This window comes from Apium graveolens, chromosome 9, assembly GCF_009905375.1.
Source record: "Apium graveolens cultivar Ventura chromosome 9, ASM990537v1, whole genome shotgun sequence".
In the NCBI taxonomy this organism is placed as follows: Eukaryota; Viridiplantae; Streptophyta; class Magnoliopsida; order Apiales; family Apiaceae; genus Apium; species Apium graveolens.
Window position 1 is genome coordinate 35,346,607 of NC_133655.1, and position 17,129 is coordinate 35,363,735.

The window sequence follows — 17,129 nt, forward strand, 5'->3', positions numbered from 1 at the left end:
TGATCTTACCGATCCTGGAAACCGGACTGAATTCACCCAGTTTGTTTCAAATGAAGTGCTGCATCTCGTGAAAGAGCTTGTGGAAGATATGTTCAAGAGGTATCATCAGGAGAAGGAAAAAGAGGTAAATTTTTTTACAATTTTCGTACTAATTTTCGCATTCAGTCTGACCCATTTAAATTATTGAAAAATCAATTCAATGAGTATTTGATTAATATTTTTTATTTTGGTAAGTTCATCAATGCAATTTATTATATAATGTGTAAAATCCATAAAAGGTTTGCTATCTGTTATTTTTATTTATGCTTCATGTTTCGTCAAAACCTGGTCATGTCATGTTAGACCTCCTTTCTGTTTGCATGTATAGCTAAAGTGACTGAACCTACAATCTGAATTAGGCAATCACCGTTATGTGAAGTTAAGCTTATAATCGAACATATCTTTCTGATTTTGCTGAATTTGGATTCATAACATTTAGATAATCGTGATTACAGATTTCGGAATTCGAAATTATTCGGTTCTTAACCGATCTGCCATTTATTCAACGTTGATGATTTATCGCGAATCGGTTTTGAAAGATTTTTAAGGCCGATTTCTATAACCATGATCATAGGTCGTGATATGAATATATAACTTTTGAACAGAAGCATCAAGTACAGTCTAGGTAGCTAGCTAGGTTTGTAAGTCCGCAACCAGGAAAGACTGATAGATTATTTCCATTGTATATTGCAAGTTCTTTATAATTCTGATAAGGAGATTGGTGTAACAAACATCTCTGACGATCAAAGCGATGTTGAGGCTGATAGGGAAGGTCAGAATGCTGATGGGGAAGAAGGCGCATCTGAAGGCGAAGATGAAGAAGGAAATTCTGAAGGCTCCGATCGTGAGGATGACTAAATCTGCTCCCCTGAAGCTCTCTTTGTTTTATGAAGTTTGTCGTTAAAATTTTGTTAGATTTAAATGCTTTTGGTAAAATGATTTTGGTTAGACTTGGATTGTTGTCAGAATTATGCTCTTGTAAGCATTATTAGGATTATGGTGAATTTCCGAAGTAGGGATATAGTTGCCGGAAACTTTGCTTTTATTTTTAATTATGGATGGTTGGTCAATCCTTAGTGTCCAATAACTATGTCCGGAAATGATCCAATTGTTGGAATTATGAACAGATCATGTACTGAATTCTATTTTGCGCTCGTTGATTATGAATTTGTACATTGGCTACTTGTGTTTGGTTGAGTTTATCTTTAGTTTCTTATTGTACATGGCAATGACCAGAAACAAATAATTTTTTTACAAATAAACAATAAAATCCTACCAAATATAACCTACCAGAATGCCCATTACATACCTAGAATGGTAGGTTTTGGTTCTTGTATAAACTAAGATATATAGTAGGAAAAGGTTGGTAGGAAATGCTGATCAATCAAAGCCTACCAACAGTGGTAGGAAAAAATGACACAAAACCTACCAATTCTGGTAGGAAAAGGGTTTGACTTCGTCAAAGGGACGTGCCACGTGGCACCACGTATCTGGGCCCCACAATCCAAATCATCAACCGGGGTCCATATTTGAGTGACGTCGCAGGTGACATGTCATGTGACGTGGCGTGCCATGTGACACGCCACCTGGACTGACACTTGGCAAGTGGGGGGCCAATTGAAATAAAAGTATCAATTCCTACCACAAAGCAATTCCGACAGAGCAAACCCCACCAAGCCTTGTGGTAGGAATTGTCCGCTTTTCCTACCATAAATAGACTATTTCTTAGCAAAATATTGGTAGGAAAAAACCGTTTTTCTTGTAGTGATATATAATTCAGCAGTATACTTCAACATTGTTCGGAAAGCTACTATCCATATGATATATGAATCTAGAATCTGTGATTTCACAGCAATTACGTTCAAGTTAAAACATGGGCAGGAGGAACGTCCCATGCAAATGGACCATCAAGGTTATAAATGGTCCTCAGCCCAACAGATGAGCCCGCTCTCCTAGTTTACAAGAACTAAGAAGTCCCGAAATCATGAGAAACAAAGTTAATTATTATAACTTTGTTGAATCATTATAATGTTGACATCGACAAAAAAATGTCAATCTTTAGCTGCTAATCTTTCTTTGTTTGTTGACAAAATTATACCATTCGAAGGCAGCCGCTCTGGAAGAGCCTCTTGTATTAATTCTGACCATGTTAGGTTGCACTGACGAGAGCAATCTGAAACGCATCCTTCATTAAACAAATATTAAACTTAGTTTAGCTTCTGATCTTAGCTTATTTAGGATAAGAATTCTGATAGAATATAACAAAGCTAGCCTAAAATTATTGAGCTTTCTGCAAACATGTCAATGATGATAAAACCAACAAAGAATGCGTGTACATAAAAAATATTTATGAAAATAATTCATAATTCTCTCCATCGCCATATATCACATATTCATATCCATATACAAAACTTGTCAAGAACTCCATTCTGTATCTTTTATTCATCAACTCGGCTTACAGGATATCCAATTTTGATCCACTCTGAATATAAGCAGATACAATTACAATCATACAAATATTTATGTATCAAAGAAATCATGTCTCTTTTACTCAGTAACCAAGTTCAATCCCTCTCTGTTTTCTTCCTCTACTGGTTCTACGTTTTCACGTAAAATTAAAAGTTTATAATCTGTATCATTTATTGGTTTCAATATTTCTGTATATAACATGGCTTCTTCTAGTACTATTGGAGTTTGTTCAGGAAGGCAGCAGCTTCTCAAGAAAGTGAAGAATTCGGACGAAAGCAAGCTAAAGAGGATGGTATCGAATCGCGAATCAGCAAAGCGATCACGAATAAGAAAACAGAAACATTTGAATGAGCTGACCACACAGATTAGCCACCTCAAGAGTAAGAACAATCTTATACGTTCAAACATTAGTGTGACGAATGAGATGCATGTTACTATGGAAGCTGAGAACTCGGTTCTTAAAGCTCAGTTAGCTCAGTTAAGTCAGAGGTTAGAGTCTCTTAATCAGATCAAGGATTGTTTGAACTCTAATAATGATGTTATGGGAACTATTAATGATGATCATGCAGTACAAATGATTGATGATGATACTGATATATTGGATTTGTGGAATGTCGTACAATTTGGTCAACTTATTGAAGCTTCCACAGATATGTTCATGTAAATTCTGGGTTGATGTAAAAGTCTACTTGAACTTAATCAGTATAGTTGTAATTGTTTAATTGCTTTGATCACCTTGCATGGCTATGGGAATAACTAGTTTATAAAGTCTTGTATATTTGTGAGTGAAAAGCTTGCCTTTTACTAATGATATTCACATCCTCTTTATAGGATGCTATACAAATAAATCCCTTACATCATGGGATACACAATCAGTGACTTGCTAGAAGTCTGGGATCTACCAAGATTATACAGCTAATGTACCAAAGACATGTACAGAGACTAGATTCATATTATGGCATTTAACAATATCTCCTAAACGTAGGGAACTTTATTCTTACTATTAGTTTAAGCAGTCACAGATGTTATGTTATGTATTGTCCGCAGCTTACGTGACGCTTTTGTGGGTTATTCAAGTGCTAAAATAAAGTGTTATGCAAGTATATATAATCCGTAGTAATTATGTATACTTCTTTTTAATTATTGCCTGAAAAATCATGGAGTTTGTGTTGTGGGTTTTGCGTATTGAATGTTAGTATATTATTATTCGGAATAACTTCGAATTTTTTTTTTCATTTTGCTAGTTAGCTCACAAGTCTTACATACACCCATCTTATTCGACAATGTCCAAACTTTCAAAGTCTAATAAATAAATTGAGGTAACAAATTAGTCCATTAAGTGAGTCACAAAGCAAACTTGTTTTTTGTTATACTTTCATCGTTTCACAGATGTCCATTTGTATATTTTTATTTTTAGTGGTATTTTCAACTAGAAAGTAGATTAATATTGTTAATCAGACAGAGGATCGCAAGTTGCAAGACGACATATATAATTGTTATCCATCAGTTACGTTTCTCCAACAATTTGTGACGAGTAACGCTACTATCGTCATCCAACTTAAATTATTTGCAAAGTTAATATAAAGAAAAAGAACTACCACCCAGTTTTCTTGATACGTTCGCTTTGTCCATAAGAAGAAACAGATACGTAACGATTCAAATTTGCACGGCTACGCGCAAGCAGTGCGAGCTTATCGACTAGACACCTATAAAATAAAAGCTACGTATTTTTAAAGGTAGGTGATAATTTAACAAATCTATATTACAATTATCAATATTATTATTATTATTCCTACTAGTTATATAGTTACATTAATATATATAATATAATTAATTTTTTTCGATTCAGTTCACTTTATGTTCAGTTTAAAATTTTTTAAAACTAAGTCACACCCATGGTATTGGTTCGGTTTTTATTCGGTTTAGTTATTAGTTGGTGCGGTTTTTAATGGCTCGGTTTTGTTATGTTTTTACGGTTTCAATTTTGGACTCTGTTTTTTGTTCGATTTTGCTCATCTCTAATTAATTGCATTCATTAATTTCTAAGTCGTCATAATATGTAATATTTCTTTTGTGTATTATGTAATATTAGTTGGTAACCCGTATGAAGTATGAGCCCAAAATTAAAAATAATATCAAGTTATTATTTATATAAAATTAAATTTTTTAATAATTAGTGCAAAATACAGATTAAAATAAATAAATAAATTATGTTAAATTATATAGTTAAAAAAATCGAAGTAAGTATAATTATAAAATTTCACCATATAATTCTTTTTAATGACTAATATGGCTTATGCACCTAATTATTTTACTTGTTATATTAATTTAACATATCAGCTTTTACTAATACGATTATTTAAAAGTAAATCGACGCTCGGATGAACACTAACAAATAGAAAATTAATGTTAATACAAAGTATACTGAGAGTAGTAGTCAATTCATGTTAATTGAGATTTAACTATATAAAATTTTAAAAACAGTTATATAATTTTTCTAATGAATATCGATATTTGGTAATGTTGTGTTCTAATAAAATATGATTTCACTTATTAGTATAGATCATTGATAAAACATGCGAATCAGATTAAAATATCGAATTAGTATTTGTAGTGCGAAACACGGATAAAAATTAATATATTAATATAAAATATTAAATTGATACTTGCAAAAAATAATTATGTAGTTAAAAGTTATCGAATCAGATATAAAATTTTCCATAATAGTTCTAATTCTGCATTGTTTTACTTGTTTCTAATATATTAGTTTTGTTTTTACGACACGAATTGTATAATGATCTTTATGAACGAAATATTTGTTATTTCGGATATTTAATATAATTAATATTATTTGATAATTATCTTGTAATTAACTTTTTCAATATAATTTATTTAATATTACTTAATTACTGATAAAAAATATTTTCTAAATTAAAAGTAAATAGAAGATCGGATGAACACTAACTAATAGAAAACAAAGTTTAGATCAAATAGAAGTCAATTTGAGTTATGTGAGTATCAAAATTTGATACTTTTGTACTTTTGTACGTTTGTGATGCAATAAAACAAGATTCGATTATTAATAAAGGGTATAGATTTTAATTATCTTATGAATCAAATATTTTTTATTTCAAATAATTTAATATTAGTTAATTACTGATAAAAAATATTTCTTAAATTAAAAGTAAATATACGCTTAGATAAATACTAACTAATAAAAATAAAGTTTAAATGGACTATAAGTCAATTTGCTTTAGGAAGTATCAAAATTTGGTATTTTGATATTATGATATTTCTATTTATCAATTTCAGATATTAATAAAAAGTATAGATACAAGTGTATTGACGGAGGAATTTGGGAGCAACAAAACTTGAGGTTAGTAGCCGGAAACAAGATCTGTGATGGCAGTTCTTTGTCGGAAACGTGAACAGTACCCGGTGGATCCGATGAACAGTATTCGTCGGAAAAGATGAACAGTATTTGGTGGTGATAATTATTGGGGGCTGAGATTGCTTAGGGTTAGTGGTGGCTCCTTTGCGCTCTCACTTCTGACCCCTCACAATGTGCCTACGTATCCCTATTTATAGGGGATCAAGCCCACGTAGTTCTTGGGGAACAAGAAACCTAATGGGCTTAGATTTCTTATCTCGAGGCCCAGTAGGAAACCCACTGGAAACCGTCTTCTACTAGCTTTAGGAATGTCCACCGATGAGGCCCAACCACAAAGGCCCAAGGCTCGTCCGCGGCTTCGAGACTTCACGGATGAGGCATCTCCCTGGCCAAGGATAACCCTCCACTACCAGCTATTTCTCTAGTCCACGGACGCAGGTATAGCCGTGGTTCACGCCAAATATTGGACGTGTTCTTGTCCCCAGATAAGGAGCCCCTACCAGATTACAGGACAAGTGATTCCAAGCTTTTGGGTATAAAGTGCAGGATACTCCAAAGCCTCCCAACGAGGACACCCGTTGACTACAGAGACAGAGCTCCCAAAGCACACACCAAATTTCACATCACATCCCCAATGAGGACACCCATTGACTACAGGAGGAGGTCTTCAGTCCAGGCATACCCCTGGAGGTCTCTGACCACGGACACCGCCTTTCCTGTAGATGTGCTACAGGGAGGAGTTCTTCAATAGAGTACCTGCATCAAATTGGTTAGTAATAACATTCTCCATCTTCCTTGAATCTTCCAAAGAGTTCGTCCAAGTAACATGTCAAAGATGCATCTGTGTGCCAAGTAGAAGTTAAGGGCGCGCCCAAACACTCCTGTATGTTGGCGCCGCCCTGTGTCATCAGCCTTTGATCCCTTCCTATGTCATTCTACATAAAAGGGCGCGCCCTAAATTATTAATCGTTAGGGCTTGCTCTAATTATGTCCAAGCCAAAGTGTGGGTCTGTCAAAGTAATCATGTCCGAGTAATCCATCCAAGGAATCCTTCTTACCTAGGGCGCGCCCTAAGGCCTACCACAAGACAGATTCTATTCAAGGAATTCCTCTCCTCCTTTTCAATAATTGGGCGCGCCTTCTCAGTCAATGGGGCGCAATCTTAGGGTGCGCCTGGAAAGTCAATCTTATCTTTTTCTAGATTTCAGGCGCTTCCCCTTCGATTCTGCTCATTTTATTAATCTTAATCTGAATATTGTTTATACCAATTTTTGGGCATCACAACTACCCCCCAAATTCCATATGCTATTGAAAATGGGATTGAAATTTTTCTTCACCTTTATCAAAATATGTATAAACAAATCTTCCAATAATTTTTACAGGGCGCGCCCTGAATATGGCGTGCCTTACAATTTTTTTTCCTTAAAGTTTCAATGATTTCATAATAATAAAATAAGGCGCGCCTCTAATAGGGCGCGTCCTAGAAGTTCAAACGGTTTAAAAGCAGTTCCCCTTATTATTAGGGATTCGCAATTGATGTGACCGGTTTGACAGCTGTCATCTTTTTTACTATAAATACTAGTCACAATCAGTCATTTTTTCTTTTACTTTTACTCTCCCCCCTTTTTTTTACTTTCTCTTTCTTCCCAAAGGCTTCAAACCCAGCGGTATTGTTTTGTTCGGAACCAGCCTTCTCTGTTACCACTCTCCAAATCTCTTCCAGTCAACTTCTTCTCCATTCAAAAAGGTACGACTGGCTTCTTGTATTTCTGAATTTCGTTAAGTAAATCACATTGCATGTCATGTTACCTTTTCATCTTCCATTTCTGTTCTTGATGATATACATATAATGATGTATGTATCTGTGTATGTATATCTGTAATTTCAATTTTTTTTGCTTTAGATCTGAAATCGTTTGGGTCTAACTTTTAAATTTATGTTTTTGAGAATTTCAATCGTTATTTACGATCTGCACATAACCACCTGTGCCTTTAGAATTCACCAGCGACTTAGGACGTGCCCTATCTTTAGCTTCTTATAATCTGTACATGACCATAATAGGGCGCGCCTGTTATAATAAAACACATCCTTATTAATAGGCTAGGATTTTTTTATGGCGCGCCTTCTTATGAGATGGCTTGCCTTTAAAAAGGAGTTGACACAGATCATAGGAAATACTCTTCCCTTACACCTTCCACCTATTTTTCCTGTTTCCTTTACACTTTCTTATCTCATTCTTTCGCATAGGGCGCACCCTCAAAATTTCTTTTGGTTTTCTTGACAGCTGGAAGACGAGGGCGCGTCCTCTCCTTTTCACCCTTTTAAGAATTTCCTTACAAATTTGGGGATCTATTCGCCTCCAAACACTTACTTCGATCCTTAACCCCCAAACGCCCACCATACTCCTGAATTTCTGAACCGGGTGGCGCGCCTTCTTCAAGATTCCAATAAGGGTAATTTGATGGTAGATTCCTCTGATAGTTCTTCTACGGATAACATTCCTTTGTCTTGTAGACACGGGAAGCAGAAGCTGGTCCAAAAGGACAGATCCCCAGCCCCAGATAGGATAGAGTTGGATGACGATGACTGGTTCGAGAGTTTGAATGCCGATAGGTATAGGGGTGTTAAGAGGGGTGTCAACGTAGGTGCAGGGCCTTCTAAAGTATCCTACAGGGCTGTATCCCCAAGCCCATCTCCTCAACAAACAGAGGGCGCGCCTAATTCTCCTGTTCCTGAGGGCGCGCCTGAAGTAAGTGCCTACGTGATGAAGAAAATTTCTTTGACGAGGACTCCTTCCAATTTTCCACCTCCCCTGAACCTTCTCCAATCCCCTTCCAACACTGGGAAGTTTTTGACAGTGAATTAGACTTTGATTGGGAGGAATTCGAACCATGCAATGAAGCTGTGAAGAAACGTTTCAGGAAGGAGCATGGGAAGCTCTTCTGCATGGGCCTATCCTCAGCTTGTTCAGATGAGCAACTGGGATGGCTCATGGAATTTTATGATATGGAGGGCATATGGGCGCGCCCTTTAAGCATGATGCGGCCCCATATCTTCAATTATGGGAGAAACTTTAAGATTCCTAGAATGGTAACCAACCCCAAGCTGGTATCTTTGGGTATAGGCGCGCCCTTACATCCCTACCTTAGGGAAGTGATAGAACTATACGACGTGGCTCCACTCCAACTTTCTCCCAACAGCTACAAGTATATCCTGGCTCTGTTCATCCTTTATACGGACTTGGGTTTCCCCCAGCCGTCAATGGCTGAAGTTACTTATTTTTTCAATCTAAGAAAGTCTGACCACGGGTACTACTATTTGGTGGTAGACAAGCAGCACAACAAGAAGGGTTTTTCCTCTGGCAAGCTTAGCCATGAAAAAGGTTGGAAGGAAAACTTCTTCTACCTGTACGACATTCCCAGAATAAGGATAAGATTTAACAAGTCACCAAGTAAGGGCGCGCCCTTTCTTTCTTTTCCTTGCATTATTTCTGTGTTCTTTCTTTCTTTTCTCATCCTTATATTTTTTCAAACAGACCAGTGGCCAAACCTCTTAAGGGTGAGCCCAAAAAATGAGCTGAAGCCCTCCTTAGAGTGGCTGCTGACAGATGGAACTTAAAAACCTTAGTCACCCGGACCAACTTGATGCGAGTAGGAATCTTTTCTGACCAAGTAGGAATGAAGTGTAAATATGTAAAATTTAGGAAGGGTGCTCCTGTTTCTCATGTCATTGACTTAGACAGTGAAGAAGAAGCTGAAGAAGAAGAAGAAGAGACAGAAGATGGCTCCTTACAAGGCCAAGATCCTTCAGGTTCATTAATTGTAGAACCTAAAGGCGCGCCCTCTACAATTGGCGCGTCCTAGTTTCTTTTCTATTAGCTTTTATATCATCATTCTGGATATAAATTCCTGTTCATATAGTTAATTTTTCCGCCTCTCAGGGCGCGCCCTTTTACTCTAGGCGTAGCATTTTATACATATTTATCAATGTTATCTTTATCAATTTCTTTGATTTATTGCATACTTAACTTGTCACGCTCAACTAACATGTTCTATGTTTTGTGCAGAAATGGCTCCTCCAAGAATCCCCAAATCTTTTGGGGCGCGCCCTGGTGACAAACCTAGGTCCAAGTCAAAGAAAGATGCTCCTGCAGCATAGGCCTCCATTCCAACTTCTGCTCCCATTCCTCAAACAATACCCGTTCCAAAAAGGCCCATAATTGATCTTACAGAAAAATATGGCACGCCTAAGAGGCATAGAGCAGAGAGGCTGCCCCATGGGTTCCCTTCACGTTTCAGATGAAGAAGTGGAACAGTGGCAAGCTATGGATTTGGGATATGCTGCTCGTGCTTCTATAAAAGCATCTTGCCAATTGTTAATCCACTCCACTCGAGTGGTGGACAAGTTACTTGAGGAGGGGGCGCGCCTAGAGAGGCTGCAGGGTGACAACAACATTCTGAGGAACACCCTCAAAGACAAAGACTTTTTGCATGCCAAGGACATTAAAGCTAAGGACTCTGAGATCTCTTTTCTCAAGGATGAGGTGGCCAATCTTACTTCTCAGTTGGAGATTGCCAACAAAAAGGCTACCTCTCTCCATACTGAGCTTGGTGGATCCAACCTGAGGATTGAGTACCTCGAGGAGCAACAGAAAACAGGCTGGCCTGATGAGAAGAGGGAAATGGCTGATGAAGCATTTGCCAATGGCTTCCACTTCTACAGGGTTGGTTTTGTGGCCAATGATCCTGATTACACCTTTGAGAAGTTTGGGGAAGAGACAGTTGCTGAGATGGTGGAATTTAAGAAGGAGCATGCTGCTGAAATCAAGGCAAGGAGGATAGAACTGGGGTTAGAGGAAGAAGAAAATGAGGGCACGCCACAAGAGGAAGTCCCCAAGGGCGCGCCTAAAGCTGATCCCACTGTTCCTCTTCAATCTATTCCTCCAACAGACCAGTCTCAGGGCGCGCCTTGATTCATTTTAATTTAAATTTCAAATACTTCCGAGGAGCCAACCCTCTTTTGATGCTGTGCAAAGTTGTATGACTTATCTTTCTGCTACCCTTTACTTTTGCATGTATGGCTCGACGTTAATTTTATCTTTCCCCATATGCATAAAAATTTGTTAAGGCACTTTGATTTTTCCCTGGGCCATTTATAAAAACATGACTCATATTTTCATGATGGCGCGCCCTTATATCACCACAAATCTTGTCAGTTCATTATGACTGATGTTGCTACAGGGCGCGCCCTTTGATATCAGAGCTTATTTATTTAGCACATTCGTGGGTGTTTTTCTTTTTATGTGATCTCGAAATTGTTATCGTCCCTTTTATCGTAGCACTTAGATATGAGGGCACGCCATAGTGCAAATAACACGTACTTTTTCTTAGCAGTAATGCCTTCACGATTTTTTATTTACTTATCAGTTCAAGGGCGCGCTTTAATTTGATTAGCTTTTGCTTTAGCTAATTTTGTTGTCCATGTATATTTATTCCTTTCACCCTTGAATACTATGTTTATCTTAATTATGAAGCAGAAGTTATTAGACAGGGCGCGCCTCAACATAGGGCGCGCCTCTGATGTTTTTTAAATGAGAAATTTCATGTCAAGCAAATAAAGCAATTTGAAGTAACTTTTCCCTTATTGATAATGCGCTCTAGTGTATAAATTACACCAGTCACATGGCTACTATGCTCTATGGGGAAATTATTTGAAAATTTTTCTTCCTTCTGCTAGTTTCAAGGTTCGCAGTCACATGTACTACCCCCCTAGGCTAGGAGGAATTTATTTGCTACTAGCCTATTACATAAGAATCAAAATAAGAAAATAAGGGGGACACATCCACACCCTACTGATAATACTTCCGTAAATATTCTGCATTCCATGCTCGATGAATAAGTTTACCATCTAGATCTTCTAAGCAATAGGTTCCCTTCCAGAGTATAGCTTTAACTTTGTACGGTCCTTCCCAATTAGCTCCAAACACCCCGTGCTGAGCTATCTTAGTGTTAGGCATAACCTTTCGCAACACAAGATCTCCAACCTTGAACGGTACAGATTTTACCCTTTTGTTGAAATACCTTGCGACCCTCTGCTGATATGCAGCAAGCTTCAATTGAGAGTTTGTTCGGGCTTCGTCTAACAGATCCAAGTGGAGCCTCTGGTTAACTTCTGCATCTTCCTCGACAAACACGTCTCTCCATAGGGATCCCGCTCCTACCTCCACGGGAACCATGGCCTCATACCCATAAGTCAGCAGAAAGGGGGTTTCTCCTGTGGTCGATCTAGGGGTCATATTGTAAGACCAAAGGACCATGGGCATCTCTTCTGGACAATCTCCTTTTTTCTCTTCTAACTTTGCCTTCAAAGTGTGTTTTATAATTTTGTTTATGGCTTCTGTCTGACCATTACTCTGCGGATGATAAACCGCGGCAAATTCCTTTTTAATCTTTAAGTTCTCACAAAGCTTCCTTAACTCTTTACTATCAAACTGCTTTCCATTGTCTAAGATGAGTTTGTAGGGGATACCGAACCTACATACTATGGAATTGAACACAAAATCCCTTATCTTCTTTGCCGTGATCGTGGCTAGTGGCATAGCATCTGCCCATTTGGTGAAGTAGTCCACAGCCACCACATCGTATTTCACAGCCCCCTTCGCTTTGGGCAACTCTCCAATGAGATCAATTCCCCACATGGCAAAAGGCCAGGGACTCGCCAACGAGGTAATGGTAGATGCCGGGGCGTTGGAATAGTTGGCGAATCGCTGGCAACGATCACAAGCCCGGACAAAATTGAAAGCATCTTCTCTCATAGTCGGCCAGTAGTATCCTTGTCTGAGCACTTTTAATGCCAAGGAACCACCCCCCGAGTGATTGCCACAAATCCCTTCATGCACCTCTCTGAGAATATAATTTCCTTCTTCCATATCCACACAACGTAACAGTGGCTGGTTAAATCCTCTCTTGTATAGTACCCCGTCATATTCGAAATACTTTACGGCCTGGTAACGAAGGCGTCGAGCCTGTAGTTTGTCTTCTGGTACAGCTCCTGTCTGAATATAGTTATGAATGGGGGTCATCCAACTTTCTTGTGGGATTTCTTGCATTTGAAACACCTCCACCTCTGGAATACTTGGGATTTCTTAGATTCCCAAAGGGATTTGTCCAAGTTGAACGTTGTCCATCTGTGACCCCATCTTGGCCAAAGTATCTGCATTACTATTTTCTTCTCGCGGAACGCTTTCTAGCCTGGCATTTGAAAAAAATTTCAGTAGGCTTTGCGCACATCTCATATATAGCTCTGTTCGTGGTCCCCGGGCTTGGAAACCTCCGTTGACCTGGTTCACAACTAATTCGGAATCGCTCCGAACTATCAGATTCACGGCCCCTACCTCCAGAGCTAATTTCAGACCGTTGATCAAGGCTTCATACTCAGCATCATTGTTAGTAGCGTAGAACTTGAAATGGATAGCACTCATCAAGCGGTGTCCCTCCGGAGTGATCAAGACAATTCTGGTACCTGATCCATTGCTGTTCACGGCCCTGTCCACATGTAATATCCATCAAGGGTGTGGGTGTTCCTGCCTCTTTTCATCCTGGTGACTTCCTTGCGAGGTCGGTTCTGCCAACACTATGGCCTTTTCATCGACTTCTGCATCGAACTCAAGTATGAAATCAGCCAGCGCTTGTCCCTTGATTGTCGTGCGATGACAATATTCCAAATCGAATTGTCCTAGCTTCACTGCCCATTTTAACATTCTCCCTGACGATTCGGGTTTATGTAGAATATGCCAAAGTGGATAAGCGGTGCGAACTTCTACTTGGTAAGCCTGAAAGTATGGTCTTAGCTTTCGTGCTGCAAGAATAAGTGCGTACACTAGTTTCTCCATGTTGGTATATCTGGTTTCCGCATCCAACAACATTTTTCTCACATAGTATACAGGCCACTGGTGGCTTGCTTCTTCCTTTACCAATACCGCACTGACGGAATATTCAGACACCGCCAAATAAAGAATCAATGTCTCTCCGTCTTCTGGCTTGGCCAACATCGAAGGATTTCCCAACTGCTCTTTGATTTTCAGAAAAACTTCTTCACACTCAGGAGTCCACAGAAAATCCTTCCCCCTTCCTTTGATTGCCTTGAAGAATTCTTTGCACCTATCTGATGACTTTGAGATAAATCGATTCAGGGCCGCAATCCTTCCTGTCAGGCTCTCTACTTATTTGACGCTGGTGGGAGATTTCATGTCTAGCAGAGCTTTGATTTTTGCCGGGTTAGCCTCAATCCCCCGGTGGTTGACCATGAATCCCAAGAATTTCCCCGACTCCACGCTGAACACACACTTCTGCGGGTTTAGTTTCATCTTATATTTTCTCAGAATATGGAACATTTCAGCTAAGTCGGCGATGTGGTCTTCCGCCTTTTTTGATTTTACGAGCATGTCGTCCACATACACTTCCATTGTTTTCCCAATCTACTTCTTGAACATTTTGTTTACCAATCTTTGATAAGTGGCACCGGCGTTGATCCGACCAAATGGCATTCCGATATAGCAATAGAGCCCTCTATCAGTGATGAAAGAGGTGTGCTCCTGGTCAGGATCATACATAAGGATTTGGTTATACCCGGAGTATGCGTCCATGAAGCTGAGCAAGGCATGTCCTGCCGCGGCGTCGACCAACTGATCAATTCTTGGTAGGGGAAAACTATCTTTTGGGCATACCTTATTTAGATCGGTGAAATCTACGCATGTTCGCCATTTGCTGTTGGGCTTTTTTACCAACACCGGGTTTGCTAGCCATTCTGGGTAGAAGGATTCCCAGATTAGTCCGACATCCAGGAGCCTATCTACTTCCTCTGCTAGGGCTATAGCTCTCTCTCCGCTTACGACCCTTCATTTTTGTCGAACCCCCTTATGCTTGGGGTCGATATTCAACCGGTGGCACATTATCTCTGGATTAATTCCTACCATATCAGAATGGATCCATGCAAATACATCAAGGTTCGCGAACAGAAATATTGAAAGACCTTCCTTTAACCTTGGTGCCAACTGGGATCCTATTCTCAAAACCTTACTCGGATCTTTTTCATCGACAGGGATTTCGATCGTATCTTCTGCTGGGCCCATCTTTTCCGTCGGCATTGGTATCCGGGGATCCAGGTCAGGTGAATTACAGATTTCATTGTCTTGTAGAGAAGGCGCATCCCCTTTAGGAGGAGCGTCGACTTCTTTAGAAGGCGCGCCTTGCATAGTAGGGGCATCAACTTCTTTAGTATGTTTTGCGGGTAAGGGTGCTCCTTCAGGGGGAAGGGCTTCACCTTGTTCGAGGCTTTGCAAGACATCGAATCTCCCTTCTAACTGTTCCCCATTGAAATCTGTTTGGACTATGATGTCCATTACCTCCTCTTCTTCCAACATCTCAATTCTGATTGTGTCTTCCAAGTACAACATTGTCGGAGACAGCCCGAAGGGATGCTCATCTTCTTGCTCAACATAATAGTGGGCTCGGATTTCCTCGATTGGTTGTTCAATGCCTTTTTCTTGATCTACGTCCGAAGTATCTTCGGCATGGGAGTATTTTCTAAATCCCTTCATAGCTTGCCTGTAGCACTCCCGAGAGTCATACTGAGAACCCTTTATATTCTCTACCCCATTTGGCGTTGGGAATTTGATGGTTAGGTGGTGGATTGAAGTGATGACTCTCATCTCCCGCAGAAAAGGTCGTTACAACAACACGTTGTGGGACGATTCCTGATTCAGGACCTTAAATCCAAGCATCTTTGTTACTGACAATGGGCTTTCCCCCAAAGTACATGGCAGCCGAATCGACCCCATGACTCTAACTCCTGCGCCTGAAAAACCATAGACCCACGAGTCTTCCCCCGACATATCCTGATCAGGTAGTCCCATCTTCTTGAAGGTGCTGTAATAGAGGATGTTTGCCAAGCTTCCATTATCCACGAAGGCTCTATGGACATTTTTGGTTCCGATTTGGATGGAAATAACCAGTGCATCATTGTGGGGATGATGTACCCATCGAGCATCTGCTTCTCTGAAGGTGATATCCATGGACTCACCCTTAAATACTTTGGGCCGCCGAGTTTCCACCCTATGAATGTTCGTGAGAGGCCTCAACTGGGCTTCCCTAGCGTATCTTGCCAAGGATCGATTGCTGCATTCCATCCCGGGATCTCCCCCGTAGATTGTTCGGATACTGCCATCCCTAACAAATTTACTTTCCTCCAGGGTATCATTGTTCGACCCGCGCGGGGCTCGTCTTTCTTCTTCCCTTGCTCTGTCATCCTTGTGCTTCCTTACTTCCTTGACTACCCATTCTCCGAGGTATCCTTCCTTGATAAGCGCTTCGATTTCATCTTTTAAATATCGGCACTCATGCGTGTTATGTCCAGATGATTCATGGTATTCGCAATATTTTTTCTTGTCTTTGCTTTGCCATGATGATAAAGCTTCAGGTTTTCTAAATAGCCCTTTATTTTTGTTTACTTCATAGATATGCTCGATAGATGCGACCAAAGGTGTGTACCGGCTTGTCCTGTAGTCATAGTTTGAGGGAGGACTCCATCCCCTCCTTGTGCTTGCTGCATTCACCCGTTCTGGGCTTCGACTACTTCTTCGGTACCTTGGGCTTGGAGACCTATCCCTCTTCCTTCCTTTGCATCTCTGACTTGACTGTGAAGTCGGTTGTACTTCTGCCAGAGATTGTTCTATAGCTTTAAAAGATTCTACCAAAGCGAAGACATCTGCTAGAGTAGCCGGGTCTTTCCCTTGTAAGTGCTTCCAAAAGTCCGAGCCAACCCTTAATCCTGCGATCAAGAAGCTTTTCAGGGCTTCGTCTGATGCTCCTCTCACGCTAGTAGATTCAGCGTTGAACCTTTTGAAGTACGATGTCAAGCTTTCATTCTCCCTTTGTCTAACATTGGCAAGAGTGGTGACAGAAGGCGCGTATCTCACCGCGGCTTGGAACTTGGTTAAGAACAGAGTTTTCATCTGATCCCATGAGGTGATCACTCCTGGCCCGAGCTTTTGAAACCACTGCTAGGCACTTTCTCTAAAGGTTGCCGCCAAGAGACAGCATCGAGCCAAGTCCGGGACTTGGAACACATCCATCTCTATATTAAAATGACCTAGTAATTCCACCGGATCCGAGTTTCCGTGGAAACGGAGATCGCTAGTAGTGTTGCGATACCCGGCCGGGAACTGTGCCTC

The 17,129-nt window shown here is 39.9% G+C and overlaps 3 protein-coding genes across 3 annotated transcripts; 1 reads left to right on the forward strand and 2 right to left on the reverse strand.

Moving 5' to 3' along the window:
* The first annotated feature begins 2,707 nt into the window (after positions 1–2,707).
* LOC141685202 (bZIP transcription factor 44-like) lies at positions 2,708–3,172 on the forward strand. The gene has a single exon (XM_074490319.1). The coding sequence runs from the start codon at positions 2,708–2,710 to the stop codon at positions 3,170–3,172; it is 465 nt and encodes a 154-aa protein (XP_074346420.1).
* Positions 3,173–13,043: 9,871 nt separating this feature from the next.
* On the reverse strand, positions 13,044–13,949 carry LOC141685203 (uncharacterized). The gene is made up of 2 exons (XM_074490320.1): positions 13,486–13,949; positions 13,044–13,443 (listed from the first exon to the last, which is right to left on the reverse strand). Exons 1-2 carry the CDS (start codon positions 13,947–13,949, stop codon positions 13,044–13,046), a joined length of 864 nt encoding a protein of 287 aa, XP_074346421.1.
* Positions 13,950–15,626: 1,677 nt separating this feature from the next.
* On the reverse strand, positions 15,627–16,910 carry LOC141685204 (uncharacterized). The gene has a single exon (XM_074490321.1). The coding sequence runs from the start codon at positions 16,908–16,910 to the stop codon at positions 15,627–15,629; it is 1,284 nt and encodes a 427-aa protein (XP_074346422.1).
* Between the last annotated feature and the right edge of the window lie 219 nt (positions 16,911–17,129).